The 16,910-nt window shown below is 35.1% G+C and overlaps 1 protein-coding gene across 2 annotated transcripts in view; it reads right to left on the reverse strand.

Moving 5' to 3' along the window:
* Window positions 1-8,711: 8,711 nt before the first annotated feature.
* tbc1d22a (TBC1 domain family member 22A) overlaps window positions 8,712-16,910 on the reverse strand; it is a 316,264-nt gene continuing 308,065 nt past the window's right edge. For both annotated transcript variants that reach the window (XM_018092307.2, XM_018092305.2), the window contains one exon: window positions 8,712-14,367. In XM_018092307.2, coding sequence (XP_017947796.1) covers window positions 14,239-14,367 — 129 coding nt within the window. In that variant the 3' untranslated portion in view covers window positions 8,712-14,238. The remainder of the gene's footprint in view (window positions 14,368-16,910) is intronic.

A 16,910-nucleotide genomic window follows, 5' to 3' on the forward strand; every position in this document is an offset into this window, starting at 1 on the left:
TTTGTGTAAGTATTATGGTCAAAGTACCACTCACCAAGGTGATAGCAAAATATCTTTATTGTGTGGAGTTACAAATTATATGCAAAGTACAAACAGCCAGTCAAACATACCCTTGACAGCTCACAGGAGTAATCTGTACAATTAATGCATATAAAAATAATGTTAAGTATATGTAGTATGTGTGTATGTTTCATATATGTGTGTGTGTGTCTGGATGTGTGTCCATCTCTCAGGAAGAGAGACCTGTCTGTCCCTCCAGGGCAGAGAGCAAGATGTGTCTGTCCCTCCTGGGAAGAGAGAGAGAGCAAGAGACTTGTGTCCAAGAGTATATGCCGGGTGTCAGTATGTCCCTACCCCCCAAGTATCTATAAAAGGCAAGAACATATGTTAAAAGGCGTGCTCAGTCCTTTCCCAAATTAACTTACAAGTATGTGTGAATGATAGGTATACATTTCATGTGCTGTGGAATTATAATTCTGTGTAAATATCTTACAGTTTTGAACCTCTATAAGTTTCTGACTGCACAGCGAGTGTGGGAGCTGCTAAGCGAGTGTTGCATGTAATCTAAGCGTTGCATGTGAATTAAGTGTTTAGCAGGCGTTTGAAACTAAAAGGCACTATACAAGGGATTGCACTCGGGAGACTGTAAGTACCCAGTGGCAATATGAGTTGCAGTATGATTGCCGGTGTTACTCAGTGTGCATCTTGCCGCATGTATGTGGTCCTGGAGCAGCAGTTCCATGCAGCATTTACTTGTGAGAGATGCAGGTGGGTTTTCCTCTTGGAATCTGAGGTGCAGAATCTAAGGGGGGAACTGGCAGCACTGAGGGCAGCTGCAAACATGGGGGAGAACAGGAGGCTCACTGAGCAACCACTGGCAGGGGCCGGTGTGGTGGAGAAGGGACAGTGGAGGTTAATGAGGGAGACAGGTTTGTGACAGCTTGTACAAACCAACAGATTTGCCGCTTTAGGTGAAGATGCTGGGGAAGACAGCTCTGAGCTAGCATGTATGGAGCGGGCTGACTCTCAGAGCACCCTGGGAGCCGGCACCTCTAATACAGGTGGGGGGAATAGTGCTAGGAAGGGAAGGCAGGCTATAGTTGTAGGGGATTCAATTATTGTGTACAGCCCTGTATACAAGATAACAAGCTACAGAAACATGCTCAAGGTAACAATCATTCAGAGGAAGCTTGTAAAACTGTAAATAACTAGTTACATAACTTTCCATTGTAGCAAAGAGGAATTTGCCAGCAAGACATTTTATCAGATCTATTTGTGTTACTGACTGAATTTCCAGCATTACTTTATATGTTTGTATCAAACATATACAGCTATGGGACCCGTTATCCAGAAAGTTCAGCATTACGGTAAGGCCATCTCCCATTATAAGCAAATAATTCTCTTAATTTTAAAAAATGATTTCCTTTTTCTCTGTAGTAATAAAACAGTACCTTGTACTTGATCCCAACTAAGATATAATTAATCCTTATTGGCGGCAAAACAATCCTTTTGGGTTTAAATGATGTTTTAGTAGACTTAAGGTATAGAGGTCCAAATGATGGAAAGATCTCTTATCTGGAAAGCCCTGGGTCCCAAGCATTCTGGATAAAAGGTCCCATAACCCATTATTGTTTGACTCTCATGGAACAGGGCCAGATCAAGGATACTATAAAATTAAAAGAACTGAAAAGCAAATTATTCAAAACTGACTAACTGCTAAGTTTAATATTGGTCCATCCATTATGTTGCAAAGAAGAAGCAGAAGGATTTCCATCAGGCCAGTCCTTTTAATATTTAACAACACCTTCCTGACTCTAAAAGGAGTAGGGGTTATCCAGAAAGTAGCACCCTGCTTGTTTTTATGTTTATATGCGTGATTACATGCATGTGTTCAGCTCATCTTCCTCATACACTTACATGCCAATGTCACACTCCATCACTGCACACCCTTTTTAAAGATGCCAAGCCTATTGTTCAGTACCGGGTATCAAGATTTCCACTTAAGACCTGGCATACTCCTTCAGATTGTACTTCCTTGTTAAGACTTTCCTGGCCTTTCTCGTCTTTATTGGCTTTCTGTTCCAAAGTTAGGCAAGCTTGGTTTGAGTGTGAGCTGCTTGTGGGTTATTTCTAGTGCTTGATCCTGAAACATTAGATTTTAAATTGTGCTTGTGTACCTAATACAGTGGGATGCAGGGTAGCCATGTAGAGTGGTGCTTGCACAATACTACTTCTCCTAAACACAACACATATATTGACCTATGCTGAAAAAATATTTGGAATAAGTCTGTATTGTGGGTTATATTTTATTGCATATTTCAAGTAGAATTTAGTTTTCAGTTTTCCAATATCTTCCTTATTTATCATTGCAGTCTGTCCTAGTTTTATAGTCGTTCAAATTTACAGAAGAGTGTCTCTATTGTATTTATTATTGTACAAACAATAATAAAATAAAGTTCTTTCTTAAGGGAAAGCTGGTAAGTTGCTGGTGCACTAGTGGTGAATAAAATATTGGGCTTTCTAAAAGCCTGAAGGCAGAAGGTTTGCTACGCACAGGATCATGCACAAAGCACTGAGACGGCTGCCTTCACACCATTATTTAAAAAAAAAAAAAAAAAAAGTTGGTTCAAGAATATAATTTTAAAAGCAGTAAGTAGAATATAATATAGAATTTGACCATTTCCTCCCCCAAGAAAAGCTTTCTGATATACATACTTATTGATTGATAACATTGTTTAATTATAACAATTATTTCTTGTAAAAAAGATAAAGCTAAGAAGCTAAGATCAGTGGTAGTGATGAGCGAATCTGTTCCGTTTCGCTGAAAAATTCGCGAATCTTTCAAAAGATCCGCGAAACGGCGAAAAATTCACGAAACGGCGAAAATGTCGTGCAACAAAAAAAAATTTCGCCCGCGGCTATTATTTTGTCACGCGGCTATTGTTTTGTCGTCCGCGGCTATTATTTCGTCACCCACGGCTATTATTTCGTCGCGCAGCTATTCTTTTGACGCCTGCGACCATTCTTTTTGGACGCCGGCGACAATTTTTGGACGTGCGGCGAATTTTTCTGCTGTGAATTTTTTCATCCGTTTCGTGAAACAATCCGCCAATGGCGAAACGTGGAAATTCACCGCGAATCCATGCCTGGCGAAACATTTCGCCCATCACTAATCAGTGGAAAACATTCTGAAAAATGGACATATCTATCTTCGTAATGTAAATCTATCAATACTTTCTTTATGGATTTCCCATAGCCACCCCTCCTTCCTAAATCTATCTAATATTTCTGTCTGTGCAACAACTTCAACTATAGAATTTACAGCATTTACTTTAAAAAAATATATTTTGTTTATTAAGATGGAATCTGCTTTCTTCTAAACTCAGTAATTGCCCTTAAAGCATTAGAGAGTTTATTGTATGGCCCTTAGGTCCTGATCTTAGTGGCTTCAGACCTTTCTACCAGATGCACATCTTAAAATCATTTTTGCATTTATTTAAAAGATTGTTTAGATCTAATATGTATTTCAGTCATATTGTATATTATATAATATGAACATCATTCATAGATAAGTGAAGTATTCTTTCTGAGAATGAGTGGGAGATATGACATAGAGACATACTTCCATGCTATTTCCATTGAATGAAATTGTTGGTTCAACACACTATTTAATACCTAATTCCTTGCTATAAATTGTATTGTTCATAGAAGAGAAGGACAAGAAATATACTAAAGGTGACTTTGGTTAAGTTCTTTTTTAATCATGCTTTTAAAATGTACATGTTAATTTTACACACACTTTTATGTGGGACATACTTCCAAAGACTTTGAATTAGCTGTGTTTTAGGCTAGGTGCCCTAGTGTGAATCATTAGAAATTCCCAACTTGCTGGCACATGTTTTAGCATCATCTAAATTTAGAACATATAGGCAGATGGACCGTAAAAAGTTATGAAATCAATCTGGTTCTTTAGAGATGTTTGCAAGTAGCAATGTTTGCCTTTAGAAACACTTGAAATACTAAAAGAACCCACTAAAACAGAAATACAGTAATTTAATGTATACAAAATGTAATTAGGTGTACATAATAGAGACAACTACAATGGATACCTCACAAAACCAGTACTGAATGGATGAATTGCATCGGTTAGTGAGGTATTTGCAGTAATTCTGTACAGCCATTAGTTCAATAATGGAATTATTAATTATGAAAAACACAACTCGCGTCTGTCTATATTGCATATTAATATGGTTTCAGCTGGTTTGATCTTATGTTTACATCATACCTAGTGATGAGCGAATCTGACCCGAAATTCGCGAAACGCATTTGTTACGCGATTTTTTTTGTCTCCCGCATCTATTTTTTGTCGACCGTGCTTTTTTTGACGCGTCCGTGACCAATTAAACGCACAACAAAAAAAATCTGCGCGACGAGTTTTTCCTCTGCAAATTTTCGCTGAAGTTTCGCTAAACAATTTGCCAATGGCGAAATGTGGAAATTCGCTGCAAATCCATGTCTGGCGAAAAAATGAGCTCATCACTAATCATACCTAGTTAACTACATGGGGTTGGTGTGATTTTATTTACCAGTCCGATCTATAACATAAGACTGGTGTACAGCTGCTTCAACTGATGCAACTAAATGTAGCTGTTTGTACCTAGCAATATTTTTTTCACAGTTTTTGGATAATATCACACTGGGTGTGCAAACATTTTTCTATTTATTAATTGATACTTGGGTGTCACTATCCAGTGAAGCTTCAGTAAAAATTCTGGAGAACCTCTAGCTTAGTAAAAAGGACCCGACAGCCCAGAATTCAGTGAGAAATTATCAAGATGGATAACCTTGTTGATCCATATGTGGCCACCATAACTCTTAGCCAATCTAAAATGTCTTTTATTTTTTACCAATATCCTGTCTGCTAAAATACATTAATCAAAATTGATATAAATATATTTGCGCTACAAATATACAAGTACATCAACATGAATATCTATAGTGAAAGTTTTTGGGCAAACACTTAGGGGCAGATTTATCTAATGTGAATTTAGAGCTTAATACATAAAAACTCACCCAAGTTCTATTTATTTCTATGGGATTTTTAGAAGCGGATTTATCAAATGGTGAGTTCTAACTTTCACCTATTAATAAATAAGCTTCTAAAAACCCCATAGGAATGAATAGAATGTGGGCGAGTTTTTATGCATTATGCTCTAAACTCACATTTTGATAAATCTGCCCCTAAATATTTTTTTTAAACTGAAATATATCCATTTTAAACATGTTGGTAAATAAAAGTTTCATATAAAACATCCTGCCCAACTGTATGTAAGAAGCACTTTTCTTTAATCTTTTTAGTCTAATAAAAAATCTCATTTTGAATAACATTCCGCAAGATTTTGTCCTCTGTTTGTTTTGTAGCTCACTATATTAATGTCAATGCCATGAACATAAAACTTCATTCAAGCAACACACAACAGCTAGGCTAGGCTCGGCCATAAAACAAGTGGCATGTGGTTATATATTATTTTGACAAAGTGCATAGTACATTAAGACTTCATGCTTTGCTTTCAGGCAGAGAGTTTCAGAGATGATTTTATCTTTTCACGTTTTTCTACCACAGAGATACGACTGCCCGTGGCTTATTCTAGACAGTGATGTCATTTCAGTTTTTATACATATTTTAAAGATTTGAATATCCGTCTTTTTGCTGAAAGTAATAATGAATATGCAAATTTAACACTGTCATTTAACAGTAGAATAATGTGTCAGACAAGCATATTTTTGCCAAAAGGAACAAAAGTGTCACTAATTCAACCTATGAAATTTGCTGTCAAGGCAAGACATGTTGTGTCATGTGTAGCTGCAGATGCCTAAATGTACAGAGGATAAGAAAAAAAAAAAAAAGACATTTTGTTGAGCAAACCCAGTTTCAGCACTTTTTTATGATGCCATTTTGGTTCAACAAAATAATTTGTGGAAATGGTTGGATGAGAAAAACTATTGAAAAACTAACCATTCAATCAAAGCTATCTGGAAAATATTTAGGTAAACCCTGCTGCAGACTAAAACATCATATTCTTGTGAGGGTTTCCCTTACCCACATTGACAAAGTGCAATAAGTACATCAAAAACGTGATAATATGCCACCATTTAATCAATAGCTATTATTATTGTGTTAACTAAACCAGTCATAAGCCACTATCTTGCTTGATATGTATCTGAAGCCCTAATAGAATACCTAGAAACCTGCTTACTGGTCATTGCTGGTCACCTGTCTTTTCATCAGCCTCATACTCATTTTTGTCATTTTCTTAGTGCAATGTTTCATTTATGTTTACATTCTTGAGCCTATTAATAAAAATTTAGATTGCAAAACTTTTATCATGATCAACTTTTAGAAAGATTTGGAATTTAAAAAATTCATAACTTTTCCGCCACATTTTCCTTATAGACCATGCAAATATATGGTTAAATTTTAAGAATGTTGGACATTTGTAAAACAGGTTAACTAAAGTTGTTCTTGAACAGGCATTGTAAAAGCATAAGTAATTTCTGTAAGATAATATTTATATATTCCATTTTGGGGCTGAATTAATCTAATAAGTCTGTGATTAAGTACAACATTTTTAAGACTGTGGGGTTGATTCACTAAAGTGCATTAAAACGAGCGCTATTTATAGCATGCGTTAAAATTTTTATCGCTTCTTATATTTTGCGACTTAACATGCAATTCACTAAAAGGACAGGCGTCATAATTTAGACGCGATGTTATTTATCTTGCAATGAGCGTTTTTCTTGCGTTAATTCCTGCCGCGTGCTTTATTTCCCACTGCGCGCGATATATTTCGCCGTTTGCTATATTAGCGCACAATTTTACGCATGTAACCACTACTTTCACACTACTTTTCTGAAAAATACCATTTCCCTGCAAACTGGAGGCTGCATCACTCTTGGGCCAACACATACTTGAAAAAAATCCCACTGCAAAGTCCATATTGTGTTGCCAAAAGCTCACAAACCACAATTTTAGCTTGTTTAATGCTTCATATATGTTTGTGAATCATGCATTAGTATTATATCTATGCGAGAATTAACGCAATAGGGCTGATTCACTAAAGGGCGATAACACTTATCGCATGCTTTTTTGCGTTAAAATTGACGCGGAAAAAAATGCGCGATTTGTATTAGTATTGCGCAGTATTTCACGCTACTGCATGCGTTCATTTTAACGCATGCGTTAATTAGCGCGCAGAAATAATTCTAACGCATGATTCACAAACACTTAGATGCACTAAATATCGCATTAGTCTATGCAAAAATTAACACCTACTTGGGGCAGGCGGTAATTATAGAAAAGTACAGTTAATGAGCTTTTGGCAACACAATATGGACTTTGCAGTGTGATTTATTCAAGTCTGTGTTGGCCCTAGAGTGATGCAGCCTCCAGTTTGCAGGGAAATGGTCATTTTCAAAAAAAAGTAGTTTTATGAACGTAATGGTGTGTATGGCTAATATGGCGTGCGCGCGACAAGTAGAGTGCTGGGTTAATTAGTGCGCAAAATACCGCACAAAAGTATTCTTCGAGACTTAAATAACGCAATAAAATTTTTAACGCATGCTATAAATAGCGCTCATTTTAACGCACCTTAGTGAATCATCCCTAATGTGAAGTAAATAACGCATGCATTGTTTTGCGTATGCGATATGACTTTGATGAATCGGTATTTATTTATTGCGTGCTTTTTAGGGTAAAAAAGCATGTGATAAGCGTTATCGCACTTTAGTGAATCGGACCCTGTATGTACACCATGCCACACTCCAACTCCTGCATGAAAAAGAATAAAGTCAGTGTGTGTTCTATTCACTTGGGCAATATGTTAGTGTTAACTGTATCAAGATAACTAACCCTGACACAAAGCTGTATGTAGATATCCAAACTGCTGTGAGCGGATAGAGAAGTATAACTTAATTAGAGAAATATAGCTTGATTATTTCAGAAACAATACATCATTTGTATCATAATTTTTTATTAAATATAAAAATTAGCAATATTTCTCATATTTCTACTTATGCATCATACCATCAAAAGCATAGCCACCTTTATGGTCACTGCAGAAAATGCAGGTCACCCTGGTTTGCTCATTATGCCCAAGTGTGACATCACACAAATGCATAAAATGATATTAGCCCAAACTTCTGGTGGGGAAAACAATTTTCCTATGATAGCTCACCTTTCATAAGTGGGAAAAAAAAAAAACTTTTTTTTTTTTTTTTATAAATCATATCATAAAGAATAAATAGCAGTAAAAATAAAAATGACTTGCATACTGTTTCAGTATTTCTGACCAGTACATGTTTGTTTCTTAGTGTGTTTGCAAATCTGGTGTGAGATATATTTTATAAATGTCAGGAATAAAGGACAGTGTTAATGAGGCTAAGCTAAAGGTTTTCTAGAACCTATGTCAACCCCCCAGTTCTAATAAAAGGCACTAAGTTTGCCCAGGAGCAATAACCCATAGCAACCAATAAGAGGTTTGCTTTTAAAGAGATGAAGAGTAAATGCTACCTGCTGATTGGTTGTTATGGGTTACTGTTCCTGGGCAAACTTAGTGCCTTTTTATTACAAAGAGGGAATTAAGTTAACAATGTGTAAAGGCTAAAAAAGGCATGTCATTTAATTAAAAAGAACATAGAAAAGACACGATCACTTTGAATTTATGAAATATTTATTATGTATATATATAGTTCAGTAAGTTAATTTAGCATTAACCACCAGCTCAGTTTGGTTGTGGCTTCAAGTTAAACAGTTTGTTTTACATTTACAAAGAATGTACCAAGTTACTGAATCTCCATGAGCATGTCACTATAAAACACATTATGCATTGCTTTACAGTACTTTACAGAACTGCGGCCCCATAAGCATTGCTTTGTCATATCACTAATAAAATATTATATAATACAAAGTTCAGATAAGTATAAAATAGCTCTTAAATGATACACTTCTGATTTTATTACGTATCCCAAAAGTTACAGAATATATTTATATACTGTACATAATTGCTCTTTACATATTGCAGAATATAAAACAACCCTGCTATCTAATTTTAGATTACCCACACATTTAAATAATGATATAAATAAATAAAGCCAAAATGGTGGTAATGTAATTTAGGCTTGAGTTTAAAATTAGTGTAGCCTTTTTTTTTATTATACTTATGATTCTTATAAAAATGTCTCCTATACAAAATATAGTAAGGAAAAATTTAAGCAAAGGATATGTATTTTTATTTTCTTCACTGCTGCATCCTGAGTACAAACTGAATTGGTTTTGTTAAAAGGAGGTACTTAATGATGCTGTTTATATTTTCTCCTTTAATAAGACGTAAACGTTATATCTGCTGACAGCTACACATTTAGGATTAAATTCCTTTCATTATTTTTCACCAAGCATCATGTAAAGATGAAAATAAGTCCCCCAAAAGTGATGAGTAATGCAGTTCAACAATTCAAATCATTTTATTGGAAGAAAGACTATTACACTCATTTGGGAGCCAATTTAATTAACTCTGGGGGGATGTGCCTGGGTGTCAGGAAATTGGTGCTCTAAAAAAACTAGACTTGTACCTTTTGGCATGAACCTCCATAAGCCGCCAGTAAGTAGCAATTCATGGAATTTGCTTCTAAGTTAAAGATCAAGGCCACTTGTTTCATCCTCACTTAGCATTCACTGCCAACTGCTAGAATCCATTTCTGAGACTAATAGCACTTTATCCTGGCACTGTAAGGTTACCGGATCACATGAAAAATAGGGAACACGTGTATAAAATCCAGCTGGAATGTCTTCAGTGATTGCATTTAGTTGAAATACAACCAGTGTAGCCCAGCAACCAGCATTTTTTAATTCCCTTAACATTAAGGTATAATGCAATGGAGAAACTGGCAACCTATCATGGCATTTACTATTTAACAATATTTAGGATAAAATGAAAGTGTCACATAGAGCATGTGCTGCATTATATTATGGTTATATGCTGTGCTTAATGATAAGCAAAAGCCACTTTCACATACAAATCCACATTCCAGTCAATGGGAATATTTTAATTATAGTACAGGGAACGTACTTTTACCTCATGCATGTCTGTTTATATAGGTTTGTTGTAGAACATTCCAATTCTAGTCTAGCATAAAATAATAGCTATAAAAAGTACATTAGGGGATACAGACTATATTCTTTGTCCTTGTTTGGTAATTAACAGATTAAAACATGTGGCCCAAATATGTATGTGTTTTCTTCCATGTACTTTTTTGGAGAAATAATATAAAAAGGACTGGGTGCAACATGCGAGAAAAAGGGAGGTTTTATAAAATAGATTATCTTGAAAGAGTTTTTATACAGGGTACAATCATGCAGCAATGCAACGTAAGCACCAATATTGCCATTTGCTTCAGACAAGCCTATTTTAGGACAAGCTTTAGGGATCTGGCACACGGGGAGATTAGTCGCCCGTAACAAATCTCCCTGTTCGCGGGCGACTAATCTCCCCGAAATACCATCCCACTGGCGATGTTTTTAATGAGTGTAGCTTGTAGTGTATTTTTTCCCCTATCTTTGGCTACGTTTCTTTAATTGCATCTATTAGTATAGTACTATATAATGGGGTATATTACTGAAGTTTTAAGGACTTGTTGTTATATATTTTCATTTTGTACATGTTCTATTTATAGTTTTTTCTAATCCCATTTTTGTTCGCCCTACCTATTTGTATTATTATGAAATGTCCCACAATGTGCAATTTTGTAGTGTGATTGGCAGGGAGAAGCTATGGTTGATGACAGTTAGCACAACTGGGAAAAGGGACATGATGATGAGTGTGCATATATCTGCCTTGTTAATAAACTTATAATGATGGTATAATTAGGATTTGTAAATGGAAGTGCATTGTAGCCCTAGAAAATATATAGAGCCTTGCTCGAAATTTGAAGCTTACCCAAAACTGTAATGCAAATTGTGTTTATATATATATAATATGATTTATTCTGAATCATGCATCCAACTAGTGAGTAGGTAACCTCAAAACAATCATTTTTTTTTCCTTCTAATGGCAATGCAATTTAGCCTTTCGAGCTAAATGCTTGGTTATTTCTTAATATGGAAAACCCATTCAAATAAAAAACCTCAAATGTTTACAAACTTGGCTTTACTTTGCCTAGGACAACTTTCACTTTTTAAAACCACAAGTTTTAGCACAATAGAATCTGAGTGAAAAAAAAATGTCATTAATATCTCCCCCTTATTGTTGCAGCATAGAAAATAATTGTCCTAATGCTTTCTCCCTGTATACAAAACTCATGGGGGTGTCATGGAGACACTACTGCTGAGCAGCACAGGGTACACTCTATAGACAGACGTTGTTTGACTGTTCAAAGCAATCCAGGGGCGGCCAAATTGACAGGGTGCCCTAGGCAACCTCTCCCCTGCACTTTCACCCCCCTCACGTCTGCTTTGGTGCACATGCGCAATTCGGGGTGGGTGTAAAATATAATATTATATTTATTATATTTCGTGTAATGATTTTTTTGTAAGTAGAAGGTATCATGACTCTTGGCATGATTTACAGCTTTGCCAGTTCTGACAACTGTAAAGTGGTATTAACTGTTGTATTTATCAAGACGTGTTTTGTATGCCTATTGCATTGAATTTATTTTGTAAAAATTACATTTCACAATCATGTTTTGTGAGGAGCATGCAGAACTGCAGTACATCTTTCCTGGAATGTAATGGTGCTCATTGGAATCCCTGATTAAAGCTACAGGGATTCCATTCCATGATCCTACAACAAATAAGCATGATGGGTCAATTGATTATGGAAATTAATATACTGAGAAGCATATCTGGTTACTTCAAATTATACAGTAAGACTGATATATGAGGAATAGCACAGATATGTTAAAAGTCAAAATGGCATATACTAATTTATTGCTCCTAGGTTTACTTGCATCTTATGCCAGGCAAGGCATGATACAGAACATACAAAGGCACAATAGAACCTGGTACTTTACACTAACCAATGGTCAGGTATGAAGTACAGGGCTCTCTTTGTGGTACTGGAACACATGCTATATTTTGTGTTCCCTGGAGAATTTACACAGTGGAGGGGCATGGGAATAAAGTAAAGGCCTTTTTGACACTGATGCAATTTTACGTACAGAATTTAAACCAACCTTTATCAGATGAAATTACATTGGAATCCTATGAAAAATTATAGTTTTTTTTTTTTAATCATAAGTAGATGTCTCTCAGTATGTCTCTAGACTTTTGAAGCAGCTTTGCCAACTTAAAAGCTTCCCAACAATGACAATTGCATATACTTATTATCTCCCTCTGTTTTTCTCCCCGCATTGCAAACCTCCTTTGTACCCAGTACTCAAGAACTGTGTATGTATGTATGACATTTTCTATTTGTCTTACTGAAGGGTTCGAATTCATCTTTCTTATATCAAATATTGGCCATCAAAATCCCAGCAGTGAATAAAGAAAACGTTTTTTAAAAAATTCCACTGTTGTGTGTACAAAATGAATATCAAATCTATAAAATGTTTAAATGCCACCTGCCGTCAGGCTGTGCATAAACAGCAGAGCATAGTCAATATAGTAAACCATATTCTAAAGTTGATAAATAAGCTGTCATTTAAGCCTATTATGTCCTCTTTACAAAGATTATTTAAATGTGTTGGATGATAGATCACTTTTAGTTTGCAGAAATCAGGTTTGACTCATCATTACAGTTACAGATTTTCCATAACAATGTTTACCATATTATGTACTATCTTAATGCTTAGCATTTTTGCAAAACAACTGGTGCCATTATACTGAGCAAGAAAATGGCTTTTGTGGTTTAAATCTACAAATGTATTATCTGTAAAGTACAGTTAAGCAATAAGGCAAGGCAAATAATTGTAGTGAAGGCAAAATTACATTTAATAAACTTCTATTAAAAAATCTAAATTGTAATTTAATAACACCATCTATAGTTTTAAGTGCAAGAAGCAGGTTGATATGACTTTTCCACCATCACCATAGTATTTTTCTTTGGAGGCACAGAAATCCTTGCTCACCATTTAATGTACAGTACAGGTGTGTATATATATTTAACATAAGCCTATGCAGTGCCTGCCAGCAATAAAGTGATAACGATTACTAACAGCTACTAGTTCTAGAACAGGGGGAAACAGATAAATATTGTTTGATGACCCTGGGTTTCTACATATTCACAAATTTAGGCATGTTTTTAAATGTATTCAAATCTATGAGGCAGATTTATCAATGGGTAAAATTAAAGATTCTGCAAAAAAAAAAAAAAAAACCTCACCCACTTTATACTCATTTCTATTTGATTTTTTGAGGTATACTTGTCAATGGCCCAAAGTTAGAGTTCACAATCTGATAAATATGCTTCTACAAAAACCTAAACATTCCAAAAATCCCATAGGAATGAACAGAGAGTTGTGTGAGCTCTAATTTCACACTTTGATAAAACTGCCCCTATGTGCATAATGAATGGATGCTTTCATTATTCTGCTTGCGTTTTATTCTAAACCGATAGACTACTACTTAGAGGAAGTGAGATTATATTGACCCTTTTAAGTTTTCTTGTTGGAGGGGGAGTATGATAACCTCCCTCATGTTTAATATGTAAACATATAAAAGCTGACTTAAGTCATTCAACTTTTGCATTCAATTAAAAAAAATAGATTGCCAAATAAATAATGTAGGCATGGATATAAAGAAACAGAAGAGGGAGAATGGGTCTTAAGTACAAGACAATCATTTTTTTTAGTCATGTTTTCTTCTGAAACCCTTTGGATGTGTGTAGTTTTATGACATTGCCACCTATAATCTATGGTGTTGGCACTATAGTACTTTAGAGCCAGTGCCTCAGACTCACTATATATGCAGGGTTAAAGCAAGAATTCAATTTGAAACACTTGGAAATGCCCAGTACAAGTAAGGATTGTGGGTTCTGGGATTACATGTTTCAAATACCTACTGAGGGCAAATCATATTAATTTTATTCATAAAAACAAGAAACTGATAACAACCATGAATGTGGGAAATCATTTGTTTGCTTAAAACCCAGAATTAGTTTGGTTATACTTTCCCTTTAAGCTAATATAAATGCTTATATAAAAGAATAAAGAACAAGATTAAGAGATTGAGTCTCCATGTAGCAAGTGTTATTTCTTGTAGTGATTTGGTGCATCGGCAAAGGCAAACTTGAGTCTGTAGGCTTCAGCTAAAAGAACACTCATGTCTTCATCCTTCCAATGTTCAGTTGGCAGATTCTGTAAAAAGATCAATAACCCCTAAAAAACAAAAGAAACAAAATGCAAGTATGGATATGGGTGTCTTGGATGTACAGTTAATCACTAGTTGAAACAACTGGTTTCTTTTTTATTCATGCCTACAGCTTTGATGTCAGCCTTGTCACAGCCACATGGTGAATGAAACCTTGAAAAATTCTTGAAACATTATATTTTGTTTTAAAACTACAATAATATTTAACGATATAAAAACAGACATATTTTGTATAATAAAGAATTTTATGGTTGTATGACGTTTGTTTCATTAAAGCAATGTCAGTGTTATAGAATAATATACACAGAAACAACTGAAATTTCTGTTGTGTTTGCAGTAGTCCGGAAGCTGCAAAGAAAAAGAGCCTATTACCCAAGCAGTGATAGACGAATAACTACCATCATCATGGTGCCTTGTTAATATCAACAGAATATGAGTAAATATGAAAGAAGAACTAGTGTGTTTAAGATAACTTTTTTTAAGCATCAAAAAGTGTTCTGTTGCTAAAAGAATGTGAAAGTTGTCTTTATTTGGACAAGAAAACTGTACTGAAATAGCATAGTTAGTGAAATTCCAATAAATGCTAATTACAAAATACTTTGTACATAAAATGTAATGTTTCTGCCTCATGATTTCAGAAATTGTGATAAATTGTGTAAAATCAAGAGCAAGAATTACAATTATTTTATACCTATTTTGGTGCAAGGCATTTACCATACCTGTTTATAAACATGCCATTCTGACTGACAGAGTTAGGGGTCTGTGAGTATGCATCTACACTTCAGTTGTGCAACCCAACTGGGAGTTGTAGTTAAACAAAAATGCTGTCACGCCTTATGTTTTAAGTTCAATTTGGTGTTTGTGCCTAAGAAATGTGATTCTCTGTTTCTAAAATGGTGTAATAGACCCTTTCACACTGCACTGGGTATAATTTTAAAGTCACTAAACACTGAGGTTGTTTGCACTGAATATTTTTTTTTTTTTTAAATACTACACTATATATACTATCCTGTATAATATATCCTGTGCTTCTCTCCCATAGCCATCGGTGCTGGAAGTATATTTATTTGTCTGCATTGGTTGGAAGGACTATTGGGAGTCTTTCACTCTGACAGAGAATAGATTTGATATCTACACATTCATTGCTATTCTTGTCTGAAAGAGAGCAGCTGTCCCAAAAAGCCATATAGAAGCAGAAGATACTATTACTATACTGATAAATTGCGTTTAATGCAAAAATTCATGATTATGAATTTATTGGTGCAACTCACACATGGAAAGTGTAGTAGAATATTTCTGATGGGTTTCCCTCCCGGGTATTCCTCATTGGTTACATAAAAACTGTTGGGTGAAAAGCAACCCCAGAAATTTGTTCTGAATAGCACTGAAAACAGACTTGAATGGTAAAGCAACAAAAGAATTCTTAAGTATGTGGAGCATTAGAAAAATTTCCATTCAAATGATGATGAGCCCACTGGTTTCAATTAGTGATGAGCGAATTTTTTTGCCAGGCATGGATTTGCAGTGAATTTCCGCATTGGCAAATTGTTTCGTGAAATCTCCATGAAAATTCGCTGTGGAAAAATTCTGTCGCACAGAAATTTTTTTTTGTTGAGCGTCAAATTTGGCGTGGTTGCCTCAAAAAAAGCAGTGGCAACAAAAAAAAAGCAGCAGCGACAAAAAAATCGTGTGACAAATGTGTTTCGCAAATTTTCCGCGTTTTACGGCGAAGCGAAACGGGACAGATTCGCTCATTACTAGTTTCAATTAGTTATGAGTGAAATTTTTTTTGCCAGGTTTCACTGCAAAAAACACCCATAGACTCCACTGAGTAAAAAAAAAGTTGCACAGTAAAAACAAACAAAAAAAACGGGGAAAAAAATGCCCATTGACCAATGTATTTAGCAAAAAATACAGCTTACATACTGTATAAGAAGCCCCTGGCTCCCAAGGTGTACAGGCTCACAATATAAATTTGTTTTCCCCAAAAGCATCACTTAATAGCATAATAGCTTTCATAATAATTTGCTAAATCTCTGACAAAGAAACTTGCTCTAGAATAAGCAGTAATATTAATATTCACAATTATTTCTATATATGTTTTCAATGCTATATAATGTAATCTGGTTTTGATATATTTATGTTTCTAAGGGTAGAGGGTAATCATGGCTCAGTGTTACTGTAATTCCTGCTGTATGGCAGTTAGCCAGAACTCTCTCCCTCTGTATAACATAATGTGATTAAATGAAAATCCTTTCCCTGTTAGTGGCCTTACAAGATTTGTTAAGAATAATAAGACCAGGAATGCACAAAGTCCTCCAAGAACCAGAGTATAGAATATAATGCGTTATTTTCTGTTCCTAGTAAATCAAACGTTGCAGCTGAATAGCCAACATTCTTAATGAAGTCAAGTGAAATGGTGAAAATTCTGATGCCATTGGTATATGAAGAGGACTTCTATATTTATATATAATATTACTGTTCTCATCTCCACTATAATTTGGTGCTGCAATTGAATGGCTTATACAATCTATGCTTGGTTCACTGAAAC

Source organism: Xenopus tropicalis, chromosome 3 (assembly GCF_000004195.4).
Source record: "Xenopus tropicalis strain Nigerian chromosome 3, UCB_Xtro_10.0, whole genome shotgun sequence".
Lineage (NCBI taxonomy): Eukaryota > Metazoa > Chordata > Amphibia > Anura > Pipidae > Xenopus > Xenopus tropicalis.